The sequence below is a fragment of the Pseudorca crassidens genome, chromosome 6, assembly GCF_039906515.1.
Source record: "Pseudorca crassidens isolate mPseCra1 chromosome 6, mPseCra1.hap1, whole genome shotgun sequence".
NCBI lineage: Eukaryota > Metazoa > Chordata > Mammalia > Artiodactyla > Delphinidae > Pseudorca > Pseudorca crassidens.
This window is the reverse complement of record NC_090301.1, coordinates 11539606-11552442: the sequence shown is the minus strand read 5'-3', so window position 1 is coordinate 11552442 and position 12837 is coordinate 11539606. Positions and strand designations below refer to the sequence as shown.

General features: G+C 38.9%; 1 protein-coding gene across 1 annotated transcript in view; it reads left to right on the top strand.

Annotated features, from left to right (window-relative positions):
- COL4A3 (collagen type IV alpha 3 chain) overlaps positions 1-12837 on the top strand; it is a 132954-nt gene that overhangs the window by 71287 nt on the left and 48830 nt on the right. The window contains exons 10-20 of the mRNA XM_067740363.1: positions 1047-1109; positions 1235-1270; positions 2993-3034; positions 3243-3320; positions 5464-5526; positions 5901-5960; positions 6929-6973; positions 7249-7302; positions 8235-8276; positions 10297-10381; positions 11810-11845. Coding sequence (XP_067596464.1) covers positions 1047-1109; positions 1235-1270; positions 2993-3034; positions 3243-3320; positions 5464-5526; positions 5901-5960; positions 6929-6973; positions 7249-7302; positions 8235-8276; positions 10297-10381; positions 11810-11845 — 604 coding nt within the window. The remainder of the gene's footprint in view (positions 1-1046; positions 1110-1234; positions 1271-2992; positions 3035-3242; positions 3321-5463; positions 5527-5900; positions 5961-6928; positions 6974-7248; positions 7303-8234; positions 8277-10296; positions 10382-11809; positions 11846-12837) is intronic.

Genomic DNA, 12837 nt, shown 5'->3' with positions numbered 1-12837 from the left:
AAGTATAGGTGGAAATTCCTGGGCAGAGATAGGAATTTGCCTGAGTGAGTCAAAGAGTTTGAGTTAAGGTTGTTGAACATCTCTATGGTGAGCCATGGCAGCTAATCATGGGCTGCAAAACTGAAGAATGACACGGTTCGGGGCCGTATAAGCTTTTGAGAAAAGATGCAGAATATGATGGCTCTTGTTTTTTTGCTTAGGAAGCATTTAGGGAGCCAGATGCTGAGGGCAGGGCATCTAGTAAGAGGAGATAGTAGCAGTCTGGGACACGGATGGATCCCTTCAATGTGTATTGAGTGTTGGCCGTGTACCACATTGTGCTACTGCTGAAAGTACAGCAGTGGGACCTTCAGTCATACAAGAAATCCTTATTACGTGCCAGGTAGGTTCCAGGGGCTATTTAGGTGCACAAATCTCCAAAAATAGTTTAACAAAAATGTTTGCCCTCATGGCACATTCTAGAAGGAGAACATATTTAAAAATGTAAATTACTAAGTATATGTTGTATTAGATAGTAATAAATGCCAAGGAGAAAAATAATGCAGGGTTGGGGGATAGGAAGTGTCCAGATTAGAAGGAAGGTTGTGGCATTAGGTCGGATGGGCAGGAAGGCCCCATGGAAAGGATAACGTTTGAATAAAGATAAGAAAAGGGAGAGAAAGTGAGTTATAGAGATATCGGGGGAAAGAGGATTCTAGGCAGAGGCAGAGCAGGTGGAAGGGCCCAGAGATAGGAGCGTGCTTGGAGAGGGAGAGAGAGAGAGAGAGAGAGAGAGAGGAAACATTTCTAAAAATTGTAAAACTCTTCTAAAGTAAAGCAACTGCTCTGGTCATTTTCCTGGAAATAGTACCATCAGGATGATCCCGGTAGCCTGTTATACATGGCAACACATGTTACACATGGCCTCTATTGAAATCAATTGCAGCCATAAATAAGAAACATAGGCTCTGATTTTTCTAAAATAGTTTAATGTGTTTAACTAATGGACATCGTTCTTCAGTGAGAAGTAAATTTAAACTTATTCTAATTCTTCTCTTAATTTAAAGGGTTTGCCAGGCCTTCCAGGTTTTCCTGGACCTATTGGTCCCCCTGGCCCTCCAGGATTCTTTGTGAGTATGAAGCCACCGTTGCTGTACACATCGTAACTAATAAAAGAATTATAGCCTAAAATTTTAAACAGAGTTTTAGGCTTGATTCATTACCTGCTGTAATTTTAACTGGTGGATTTTTCTAGGGCTTTCCAGGAACCATGGGACCTCCAGGACCTAAGGTAGATGACAATTCGTATGTTGTGTCAGCCAGAACATCCTAACCGATCTAAAAGCCAAACTCAGTCTGATTCCACATGTGGGTCACTGCTGGGCACCCCTTTGGAACTCACAAGGATTCCCAGCAGGGAAGTAAGCATGGCTAGCCGCTCTGCACCTCCTACTTCCCTTCTCCCTGCACTTCAGTAACTTGATCTCTGATACAAAGCGTCTTAATTCAGTTATAAGGAGTTCCTCATCAGGAAAAGGGCAAGGACTCCTACTCTTTATGTTTCCCGCAACACTTTACCTTATATATTTTTTTACTGGGCTGCTTCCCAAAGCCAACCTGTTTTTATACTAGTAAATAAAAATGACTATTCATGGACTCATTAAGCACAGTCCTGCATTTCCTTCTATTACAAAGGCCACCTGTTAGTATGGGGGAGGAAAAAAACTTTTTCTTCTATCTTCTTAGGTTCAGTGAGTGGATTAACTGTAGGAAGAAAGCTTGATTTCATATGCATGTGGAGACCTCACAGAAATGAAATAAAAAACCCCAAAGAGGCAGTCAGACCCAGAGGCTTGTATACCATTTTAACAAAGGGTGATAAATTTGTGGAGGAGTGACAGGACAAAGGAACAGGGTTTTGAGCTTCAAGGGGCAGTAGATTGTGGAAAGATCAATATATGGGGGAAACTAACGGAAGATAAGTGTTATTTCAGTAAAGTTTGTTTATGCAGACTTAAGTGTGTGTTGTCTCCAGTGATGACTTGTCTTCTCTTCCTGGTACAGGAGAGGGGAGGGTGACACCTTCACAAAGGGAAATTTAGGCCGGGTCTTGAGGCAGATGGGGGAGAACAAGGAACTTTTTCTGCATTTGCTGTTTCTCACTTGCCTTCAGCTCAAAATAATTCTTCTGCCAAAGTGGTGTATTTTGGGGTGGCATATTCTGATCCCCTTCATTATTTTAAGTAAGAAAATGTTGAGCAAGGCTGAGCCCCACCAGGAAATTACTTACTATCAGATAGCCTTTGTGTGTAGGGTACTTGCCAAGGTGCTTTCACATTTATTGTTTCATTGATGTGTGTACACACACACACACACACACACACGTGCACACACATACATACCCTGTGAGATGAACAGGTTCAGGTTAAGTGCTTTTCTCTACAGCCTGTGGCCTACTTGGGGGAAAATCTGCAAACTCAAGAGCAGAAAAGCAAAGACACATTGGTTGAAATGATAGATTACTGAAGAGAGATGATTCACAGACTTATCTCATGTCACTAACTTACTAGTGAAGTCAGGTTGCTTGAATTCTATTCTTAGTTCTCTATTAAGTTTTGAATTTCAGAATCCTGAAGATCAGCTACACATCCCTCTTATTTTTAAGATGGGGAAACTAGGGCATCAGGAAGTTACCAGCCAGAGGAAGCAAAATTGGCTGGTGGCTGAGCCAGAAAAATGTCCTCCGAGCTGGGCTCCTTCCCCTGGCCCACAGCATCTCGTTATCACTTGCCCTATTAAGTAAACCCCTTAAGCTTTCTGCCCTTCAAGATCTCTACTTTTAAAAGAAACATGTTGCCACTCCACTCCAAGAAATAGCTAAAATAACTTTCACGATACTAACATTACAGTTAAAATATAAATGTTCAATTATAAACATTGAACCTTAATGGGTTTAGACTATACATTCATGTTCATTTTTAAAAAAATAATTTGGTTTTGTGTTTTCTTACAGGGTCACATGGGCGATAACGTGATAGGACAAAAAGGAGAGCGGGTAATTTAAATTCTGTGGTTTATTTGTGGGCAAGATATTTTAAGTTCCCTAGCAATCAACTTACACAATTGATTCACTAAGTCACACTGAAACGAAAGTATTTCCTGTGTCTCAGGTTTCATGTGCTTTATCTTCCTAGGTAAGAACTAAAGAGGAAATGTAGATCTCTCAAGCTTAGTTTTTTATTCCTGAGTGTATTTGTCTTTAGGGTATGAAAGGATTAACAGGACCGCCGGGACCACCAGGAACAGTTATCGTGACACTAACCGGCCTGGTTAACAGAACGGTAACTCTTCAATTTTATTATTAAGGTTGCGCCTTCCCCTTTCTGGGATGAGGTCCTTTGATCCCTTACCTCTTTTATAAGCTCTGTCACCCAAGCCCAGCTCAGCCAACTGGGCTTTTATTCCTTCTCCATCTTTTACTCGAGAACTAGAAAACATGAAATGGGGAAGATACAAGGCAAGCCACTTCCAACATTCTTGAAGGAAGAGCCTAGATCTAATTTTGCTAACCCATTATCCCCATCCCTCTCCTTGTTGCTAACATAGGGTGGGTATATGGTGAGTATTTTTGAATAAACAGTAGCAAAATGGTGTGTGGCTCTGATGCAATTGGATAGCAATGACCTAAAGATAAGGGTAGAGCAGTATCATAATCAAATGGGACATTTTTACCCTGCCGTCATAACCCCAAGGCAGTGTGGCCCCCACTCCTCTCCAAGGACACTGTGACTCGTTATTTTGACATTATCATGTGCTTTTTGCTCCCACACTGGGGTAGCTAGAAGGACCAGAGGATGGAATTGAATCAGATGCTCAGAAGAAGTGCATCACAACATCATACACCAATCCTAGACACCAGGTTGATCCTGGAATGTCTGGGAAGGGGAATGGGGAGTGAGGAGGAAGCTAACAATTTTCTTGTGGATTAACTAAGAAATAAACATAAATCATCCTTCTCCTTTAAACTTAATGATTAATTGTTTTTAATAATAGCTTGATTGCAATATAATTCACATACCATAATTTTCACCCTTTCAAAGAATAAAATTCATGAGTTTTAATTATAATTAACTTTTAACCGCATTATTGAGATATAATTCACATGCCATAAAATTCACTTATATAGTGTACAATTCTGTGGCTATCAGTATATCCATAGAGTTGTGCAGCTATAACCATGTGCAATTTTAGAACATTTTCATCACCCCAGAAGAAATCCCTTAATCATCTCTTTCCAATATAATTAATTTTTAATGATAGAAATTATCAAAACAAAACTAGAAGAGTTAAAACAGAACATGGTGAAGTTTTATATGGCCAAAATAATAACTCTCATTGAAGACTGGAAAAAAATTGGCTGAGGAGAATAACTGAACTTTTCAGAATTAATCAACAAAAGTATATTTAATAAAGTCTAAAGCTTTATTGGCTGAAAATTGATGGGAAAAAATCTTATTTTGACAAAGGCAAGATCTGGAAGATTTGACCCAGGGGACAAAATTGAGTTATTTCTAAAAATGATGCCCTCAGGAGGATACTCACATTGGGAAAAAATTGTTTTTGAAAATTATATTTTCACAATATATGAATAAAATGTGATAAGGGCAAAACAAACCTAATTAATGAATTCAATCCTCCTAACATTTACTCAGAAAATAGTTGATCTCAGTGAAAATAATTTCAGTATATTAAAAATGAAAGTAAACTACATTAGAAATGATCTGGGCTTCCCTGGTGGCACAGTGGTTGAGAGTCCGCCTGCCAATGCAGGGGACGCGGGTTCATGCCCCGGTCCGGGAAGATCCCACATGCCGCGGAGCGGCTGGACCCGTGAGCCATGGCCGCTAAGCCTGCGCGTCTGGAGCCTGTGCTCCGCAATGGGAGAGGCCACAACGGTGAGAGGCCCGCGTACCGCCAAAAAATAAAAATAAAAAATAAAAAAAATAATAAAAAAAAAGAAATGATCTAATTGTGCTTATAGAAAACTGATTCAAGAATTAAATTAGTTTAATACAGTTTGATCTAAAGGATACTTTCATTTTTTTTAAAAAAAAGAAAAGGTTATAAAAAGGATATATTGTACAGCACAGGGAATAGAGCCGATATTTTATAGTAACTATAAAAGGAGTATAAAAATCTTGAATCACTACATTGTACACCTGAAACTAATATACTATTGTAAATCAGCTATACATCAGTTTAAAAAATAAATAAAATACAGCACACAAAAAGTTTGTATATTGTTTCAGGGGGTTCCCAGGTATAAAATTCAAAATGTGAAAATTGATAATGTGGTGTGTTAACAGGAGGTATATAAGTAGCTTTAAAATCCAATCCATTGAACAGATAGGGGACTTTTGCAAGTATAGTCAATAATATCTTGTTTGATCTGTTTGTAATGACCTTAACTTGTTTTTGTGACAGGACCTCAAGGGGGAGAAGGGAGACCAGGGAGCCATGGGCCAGTCTGGACGCCCTGGACCCTCAGTAGGTCACTAAGAATCATGTTGTTCCCTTGAAACAAAAAGTAGAACCTTAGAGCATATTCTGATGTATGATCTACCTTTAAATCTTAATATTAGCTGAAGCACGGTAGTATTTTACCGCAGAGATCATAAATACTAGGATTATTTTATGGCCACTTCTGGCTGAAATCCCTGCACCGTTTTACATGTACCCAATGGCACCCATCTTATGATTTATCTTCAGCATCTGTTTTTATATTAATATTCATAAATAAGATGTCCTTCTTAGATAACCCACCATTTCAAAAATTTTAACAGAAGGGAAAAGTTAATAAAAATCAATGTAAGTCAAAAATCAATAATTTACAAAACTTGACCTAACTCTCATTAATACAGGGGCCACCTGGAGAATCTTACGGATCAGAAAAAGGTGCTCCTGGAGAACCAGGCCCGCAGGTGAGTTTGGAAATTCAGTGTCATGGGCAACCTAAATTAGTCAGTACTCAGGACTCTTGAGGTCGTGAATATAAGGTGCTTAACTCAAACTAGCTTAGATTGTCTAAACTTTTTTTAAAAATTTGGGAGTTAGAATTTATTTGTTCAAGTATCTGAGAATTTCAAGGTTAAAACAAGCTTCAAGGACTTCTGAACCTGAAATGAAATGGGCAGGACTCTGTCCATTTCACTTCTGCTCCTCTCTGTGTATCAGCCTCATCCTCTTCTTTGACAAACGATCTTCATCCATATAGGGGGCGATGGGTAAAAAAAGAGGAGAATGTAGAAGTAACAGAGGCTCACTCTCCCACCCAGCTCTATTTTGCAAATATTTAAACACATATATTGTTTAAAAACTCTAAAAATTATACGCTGGGAAAATATTTTTTTCTAAGAAAAAATATTCAACTAATATGATTTTTAATTTTATCATATCATTTATTATTTTATCATAATAGTTAATCCCAAAAGCCCTGTCTGTTTGAATGCTGCAAAATACCTTTTATGCATATATTTAAATATAGGCACATTTGGAGTTCAGGGAATTGCCAACACCGCAAATGAATAGACTGTGAACGCCTCCCTCTTTCTGGATTTTCCTGTTCGATTCTCTGCTCAGTGCTTCCTTGATTTTCCTTCTAAGCTTTGATGGGTAGTGTTAACTCTAGTTTAAGCTTAGCTCTTAATATTCTCTCCTTTTTCCAGTGACCCTCCCTAATTTCCCATTCTGACTGGCTTCTGCCTTCCCTGGCAAGAGAAAGTCATCACCTGTTCTGTGGTTAATAGTTTTTCCTTTTAATAAGTGGGGGAAACCTCAGTCAGGCTTTCTTGCCTAAGGTCAAGAGATGATCATATCATTTAATTTTTCATGTTTATTGAAATTACCCATATTTATGAAGTTACGTGTTTTTGTTTTGCTTTTGTTTTAGGGAAAGCCTGGAAAAGATGGTGCCCCCGGTTTCCCTGGCACTGAGGTAAAGACATGACGTGGCCCATTAATATAGTGAAAGTGTCGGTCCTATTAGACAAAGAAGGGTTTTTGAGAGTCACTAAGTAGTTTTAAGCAAACAAAAAGCATATAGCTTTTAAAAATTATGTTTGAGAATCATAGTGTTACACCCTCACTGTGGAGAGAGGTCATCTGAGCACATTTTTTTTTCCCGAAAGGAGTTTAAAGCATTTTGCTTCCTACAGAAGAGATTGATTATCAATGTGTCTTCTGACCTACGCACTTTGCTGTTCTCCGTAGGGAGCCAAAGGCAGCAAGGGTTTCCCTGGGTTAAGGGGCGAAGATGGCATCAAGGTAATTCCCTTCCTAACATCTATCTTCAGCTTTTTTAACTGGTTGGGTTTGGTCACCCTTTCCCCACACGTCCTGAGACTCGGTACAAGGAATTGCAATTAGAGCTCACTAAAACATCTTAGCATATTTGTTAAGAAGAAAACAAGAGATGTGGCAACTATATTTGAACACTTGAAGGGGAAAGATGTTACACCTGTCCTGTGTAGTAGAAGCTGACTTTGGACGAGTGAGATTTCAGCTCACTCTCAGCTGAGATTTGAGATTTCAGCTCCCCGAGGAAGAAGCTGGAAAGGACCTGCGATTGGAGGAAGTTTCAGGTCATCAGAGGTCAAGGGTAGGCTGGTCCCCGTGAGTCTCAACCTGGGTCATGATGTACTGAAAGGTCATCATCAGTTAACTGTGGACCGTATTCCACATCATTGTTTCTGACAACACGTTACAGATATTTTCAAATAGTTTTCATACGTAGGTATATATGCAGATTCAAGATTTTTATCCTGTGTTAATATCACTTCCAGTAGAATTCTGGAATGCCTTCCTGAGTAGGTAAGAAAGGAGTTTGATTATAGCTGGGACACTGGGAATTGCCTACAACCCACAGCCTGGTTTCTCTGTGCCTCTAGTCTGGGTAGGAACAGGAGAGCACGCAATGATGCAAACATCCTTTGAAGGGAGTGATGTGGAAGAAACCTAGACAACAAGAGCCACTTCTTCCAGACCTTGTAGATAAGATTCTTGACTCAGATAATGGCCCTCCAGGAAGATAATCACAAGTAGTATCCCTTTCATGTTAACTTGGTTTGTACATTTCATAGAAATAACATCAATTTTAACATAGATTTGTTTAACTGTGCATTTTGGTTTCTAGTATACCTAACATGTAAATACTTTTGATTAATGTGCTCATAATTTCTAACTGTCTTTCAACATAGGGGTGGAAAGGAGACATGGGCCCTCCAGGATTTCGTGGTCCAGTAAGTGTAATTAAAGACCATTTTAAGGTCATGTTTGATCAAGTCTTTCAAAATATCAAGGAAATTTTGAATCATTGTCTCTCATTGACTGCTATGATAGAGATTACAGTATTTACCTTTTTATCAAACCGGGGCAAAAAAAATAGCTGTTGTCATTATTTGTCCATTTGATAATGGACAAGTATTTTTCTTTGGTCCTACTTGGTCCCTGGAATGCACTGGCCATGCCCATCCTGGGCTGTAGAGAAGAAAACCTTTGTCTAATCAGGCCTGGCCCAAGGTAAGTAATCCCTTGCCCTTAAGTAGGGCAGGAAGGCAGCAGAGGAGGACAGCATGGGCAGCAGGGTGGCCGTCTCCAGCTGGGCCCCATTAAGACAGCCCTGCACTGTGAGGCAGCAGAAGCTCAGCCCTGGGTTTAATATAGGACCAGCAAAAACCAATGACCCCAGCCCATGCTCCTTAGTGGCAGGCTGTTTCCTCCCCTCCCCGGCGTGAACATGGATTTGATGTCTGTCAGCTCCTGACTGCAGGGTGGCTACATTTTATACCGTGACTCTGCAGCTTAAGGAGATGAGTGCAGAAGACCCAGGCTCTGAGGTCTGGCCTCTTCCTTTCCTGCCTCAAAAGACAGTGGTTCTCACGTTCAGTGTGACTGTGCAGGTGTGACAGAAAGCTCCTCCATGGTGGCAAAGGAGTCACTGGGGGAGTGTGTGTGCGTGTTATTACAAACGCAGTTCTCAGACCCTTCAGGCTAAGTAAGTCAACTCAGTAACCGGAGGAGGGTCCCAGAAATCAGCCTCTTTACACTACAAGCAAATGATTCAGATGGCAAGTAATCCCAAGATACTTTTAAGGGGTTGCTGGGAAAATAAAAGAGGCTATTCTGTGAAAGTACTTACGTGGAAGGTACTCACATGTCTTTATGGATTTTATGATGGAGGAGATTATTACATTATTAGTACTATGATTAGTAGTAATTCTTTTTTGTGATTTTATACTGCTTAACCACAAAGCTCTAGTTACCTGTTCTTTAAACAAGTCAGTGAACTAATTGGCCCCAGGCAGCGTATGAAAAAACTAAGTTTTTAAAAAACTTTTATACTTCCATCTTCTTTCTATCTTCTTTTCTCATGCTCAATACCACATAACTCTGAAGCTTCTGCTAACTTCAGAGGAAGTTCTGCTTTGGAAGTAGATGGTTAAGGAGACCAGCAGTAGGTCCACTGATCACTTCAGAAATACGTAATAGTCGGGCTTCCCTGGTGGCGCAGTGATTGGGAGTCCACCTGCCGATGCGGGGGACGCAGGTTTGTGCCCCGGTCCAGGAGGATCCCACATGCCATGGAGCGGCTGGGCCCGTGGGCCGTGGCCGCTGAGCCTGCGTGTCTGGAGCCTGTGCTCCACAGCGGGAGAGGCCACAACAATGAGAGGCCCGCATACCGCCAAAAAAAAAAAAAAAAAAAGAAATACGTAATAGTCCTGAGTCCTTGAACTGAGGAAACCTTTGTCTGAAGGTCAACAGTGTCCTGAAATGTAAAGAAACAATCAATAAAGTATTTTTGATGTGTAGGTCCCAATATACTTTGAAATAAATTTAGTCCTCAGGACAAGCATTTTTAAAAAGTGAAATAGAATAGAATAAAAAATATCAGAGTTGATCATATGTTGTAAGAAGTCACTATTTTGTGAAACTTTAATTTCTGCATACATATTCACACATACATAGATATGTATATGTATATTGAAATGTGTATATGTGATTTGGGCCACATCATAAAATGTATTTCTAATTGAAAGCCCATGAAATATATGATATCATGATACCAGATTAACTTTTATTTTTAAATGTATCCATCCCATATACTTAACTGCCATATCCTTCTAACACATAAACCTATGAATTCAGGAAAATAAGGAAACTATCATTGTAGCCAAAAAAGAAGGAATTGAAGTAATTGCATTTGGCGAGCTGTCCATAAATAACTGTCTTTTTTCTTTATTAATTTCTTTTTCCTTTAAGACAGAATATTATGATGCGTACCAGGAAAAGGGAGATGAAGGAATTCCAGGCCCACCAGGGCCCAAGGGAGCTCCTGGCCCACAGGGTGAGAATAAATTTCTTCCTAAAGCATTTGCTGATCATTCCATGTCTTTCTTTCAAGGCAAAATGTATAGCGTGTGTTTACAGACCCAGAATTGGCAAGAGGAGAAGGGAGGTCTCCTAATATTCATAGGTGGTGATATTTTTTGGTGTTTCCTAATTTTCATAAGAAAATTCCATAGGTGGTATACAGTAGAAGGTAACTGAATTATCTTTATGTAGGAAAGCATAACGTTCAAGTCTGGTAGGAAGACACAAACATGGCTGGAGAGAAGGAGGTGGGAGTGTCCGAAACCAGCAATCTCAGTGGGATACAAAAGAGAAAATGGAGTCCCTGAAAAGCTATGATTGGAGCAAATCCACACAAATAGTGACAAGAAAGAACTGAAGTCCTGGTTTTCTGACTTCCAGCATCATGAATTAAAGTCACATTTACTTACGTTCTATCCCTTTTGATAGATTGCAAAGATCTGGCTAATAGCTCTTATCTCTTACTACACATTAAAATCCCCAGGAACTGCTAAATAAGAACCACGTCCAGGTCCCATCCCTGTGGTTCTGATTTAATTGCCTGGAGGAGGGCCCTGGATACTGGCAGATCGTTAAAGCTCCCCAGATTAATTCTAACGTGCAACAGGATTAAGAACCACTGATCTAGGAAAATTATTGATATAAATAAGATTTCAAAGAATTTTACTTAAGAGGGGTAAAAGTCTCAGTGTACTTAAACAAATGGACAGATAAGTATTAGACATAGATTTTTAAAAATCTGATATGCTTACTATAAATCACTCATATACATCAAAGAATTAGAGCCCTACGCAGTGTTACAGCTATAAGCGATCTGAGACGGATCCAGACCAAACTCATATTCTTGACAATTCCAGCTATTTAATATTCTGGCATCTGAATCATCCCAGCAAAATGCCAAACACAGAGCAGACTCTTAGGAAGTGTCTTGTTGAATTATTTGAAGATGATAAAGTCATGATTTACTTTTTTTAAAAAATTGAAGTATAGTTGATTTACAATATTATATTGGTTTCAGGTGTACAACATAGTGATTCAATATTTTTGTAGATTATACTCCATGTAAAGTTATTACAAAAAATGGCTGTATTTCTCTCTGCTGTACCATATATCCTTGCTGCTTATTTATTTTATACAGAGTAGCTCATGTCCCTTATCCCCTACCCCTGTCTCTCTTCCCTCCCCCTTTTTGAGTGCTAGACATCTAAGATGAACTTAGTTTCTTCTTTACAGTTTGTTTAAATGAGTGAAGTTTTCTCATATTTACCTCTGTGAGAGTGGAGAAAAAGTATGAAAAATGTATTATTATATTATTATTATATCATCATCCAAGATTTCAGTAACCGGGGGGAGGGGATATTTACATCTTTGTAAACAATTAATTGCTATTATGTATTCACAGGTCCCAGTGGTCCCCCTGGAGCCCCTGGAAGTCCTGGTACGTACATGTTTCTCAGGATACCAATAGAAACGCTATTAAATGGAAAACACACTGCTCTCTAGTGAGTCGACAGTATTTACATAAGACAAATGTTTCATTCATTGATATACAAGTGTTTCCAACGTCTTAATCGTTAACTTTGTGACCTGCAGGGGAAAAGGAAGTGGAAACTGGGAAACTGACACAAAGTAATAGAGAAATGCTCTTTTTTACTTCTCAGTAGTTTTAACTAAGTGTAAGACAGTAACTTCAGTGTAAGGAGCAGAAGCCTTGAAACTCAGAAGAGGCACAGAGCTAGAAAAACAATAATTTTATGGCAACTAGGTTGCTTAAAATGATAGTTTTCGTAGTGTATCACAAGTTGCCTAAAGACACATAGATTACAGCTGTTGTGTAAAGTTTTAATTTTAAAAATATATTGTTTGTGGTACATAGACAATTCTGTGAAGTGGAGAAAATATCCGTGAGTCATTTGAGTGGTTGCCTCTTGAGAGAGGAAGAATAGGATCAAGGATGGTTAAAGATCAACGACCGTAGCCTCAGTTATAACTGTCGTACCGTAATGTGTCATTTTGTAAAGGAGACAAAACTAAGAACAAAATAGCAAAGATTTGGTAAGCCCTGCCATTGACTATATTTTTCTCTGTACTGTGCTGTATATTTAAACTATTTCATAATTTTGAAAATGAATTAAAATTAAACAGACTGAAGAACTACATGTATATTATAATCCTATTGCAAAAGAAAAAGATCAGTGGATAAATATTATGTGTTCTTGCATATGCGTGGAAAAATATATACCAAATTCTTAACAGCAGGTATTTCTTGAAGTCGAAATGATGCAAAAGGGGATTTTAAAGGTCTGACCAAATATTAAGAAAGACTTCCTTCCAAGTAATGAATAGAATGGTTTAAAAAGCCAGCAAGTGAAAATTAAAAAGCTCTAAAACAGATGTCAATCCGAAGGATTATTAGCCTTTAGGCCAAAA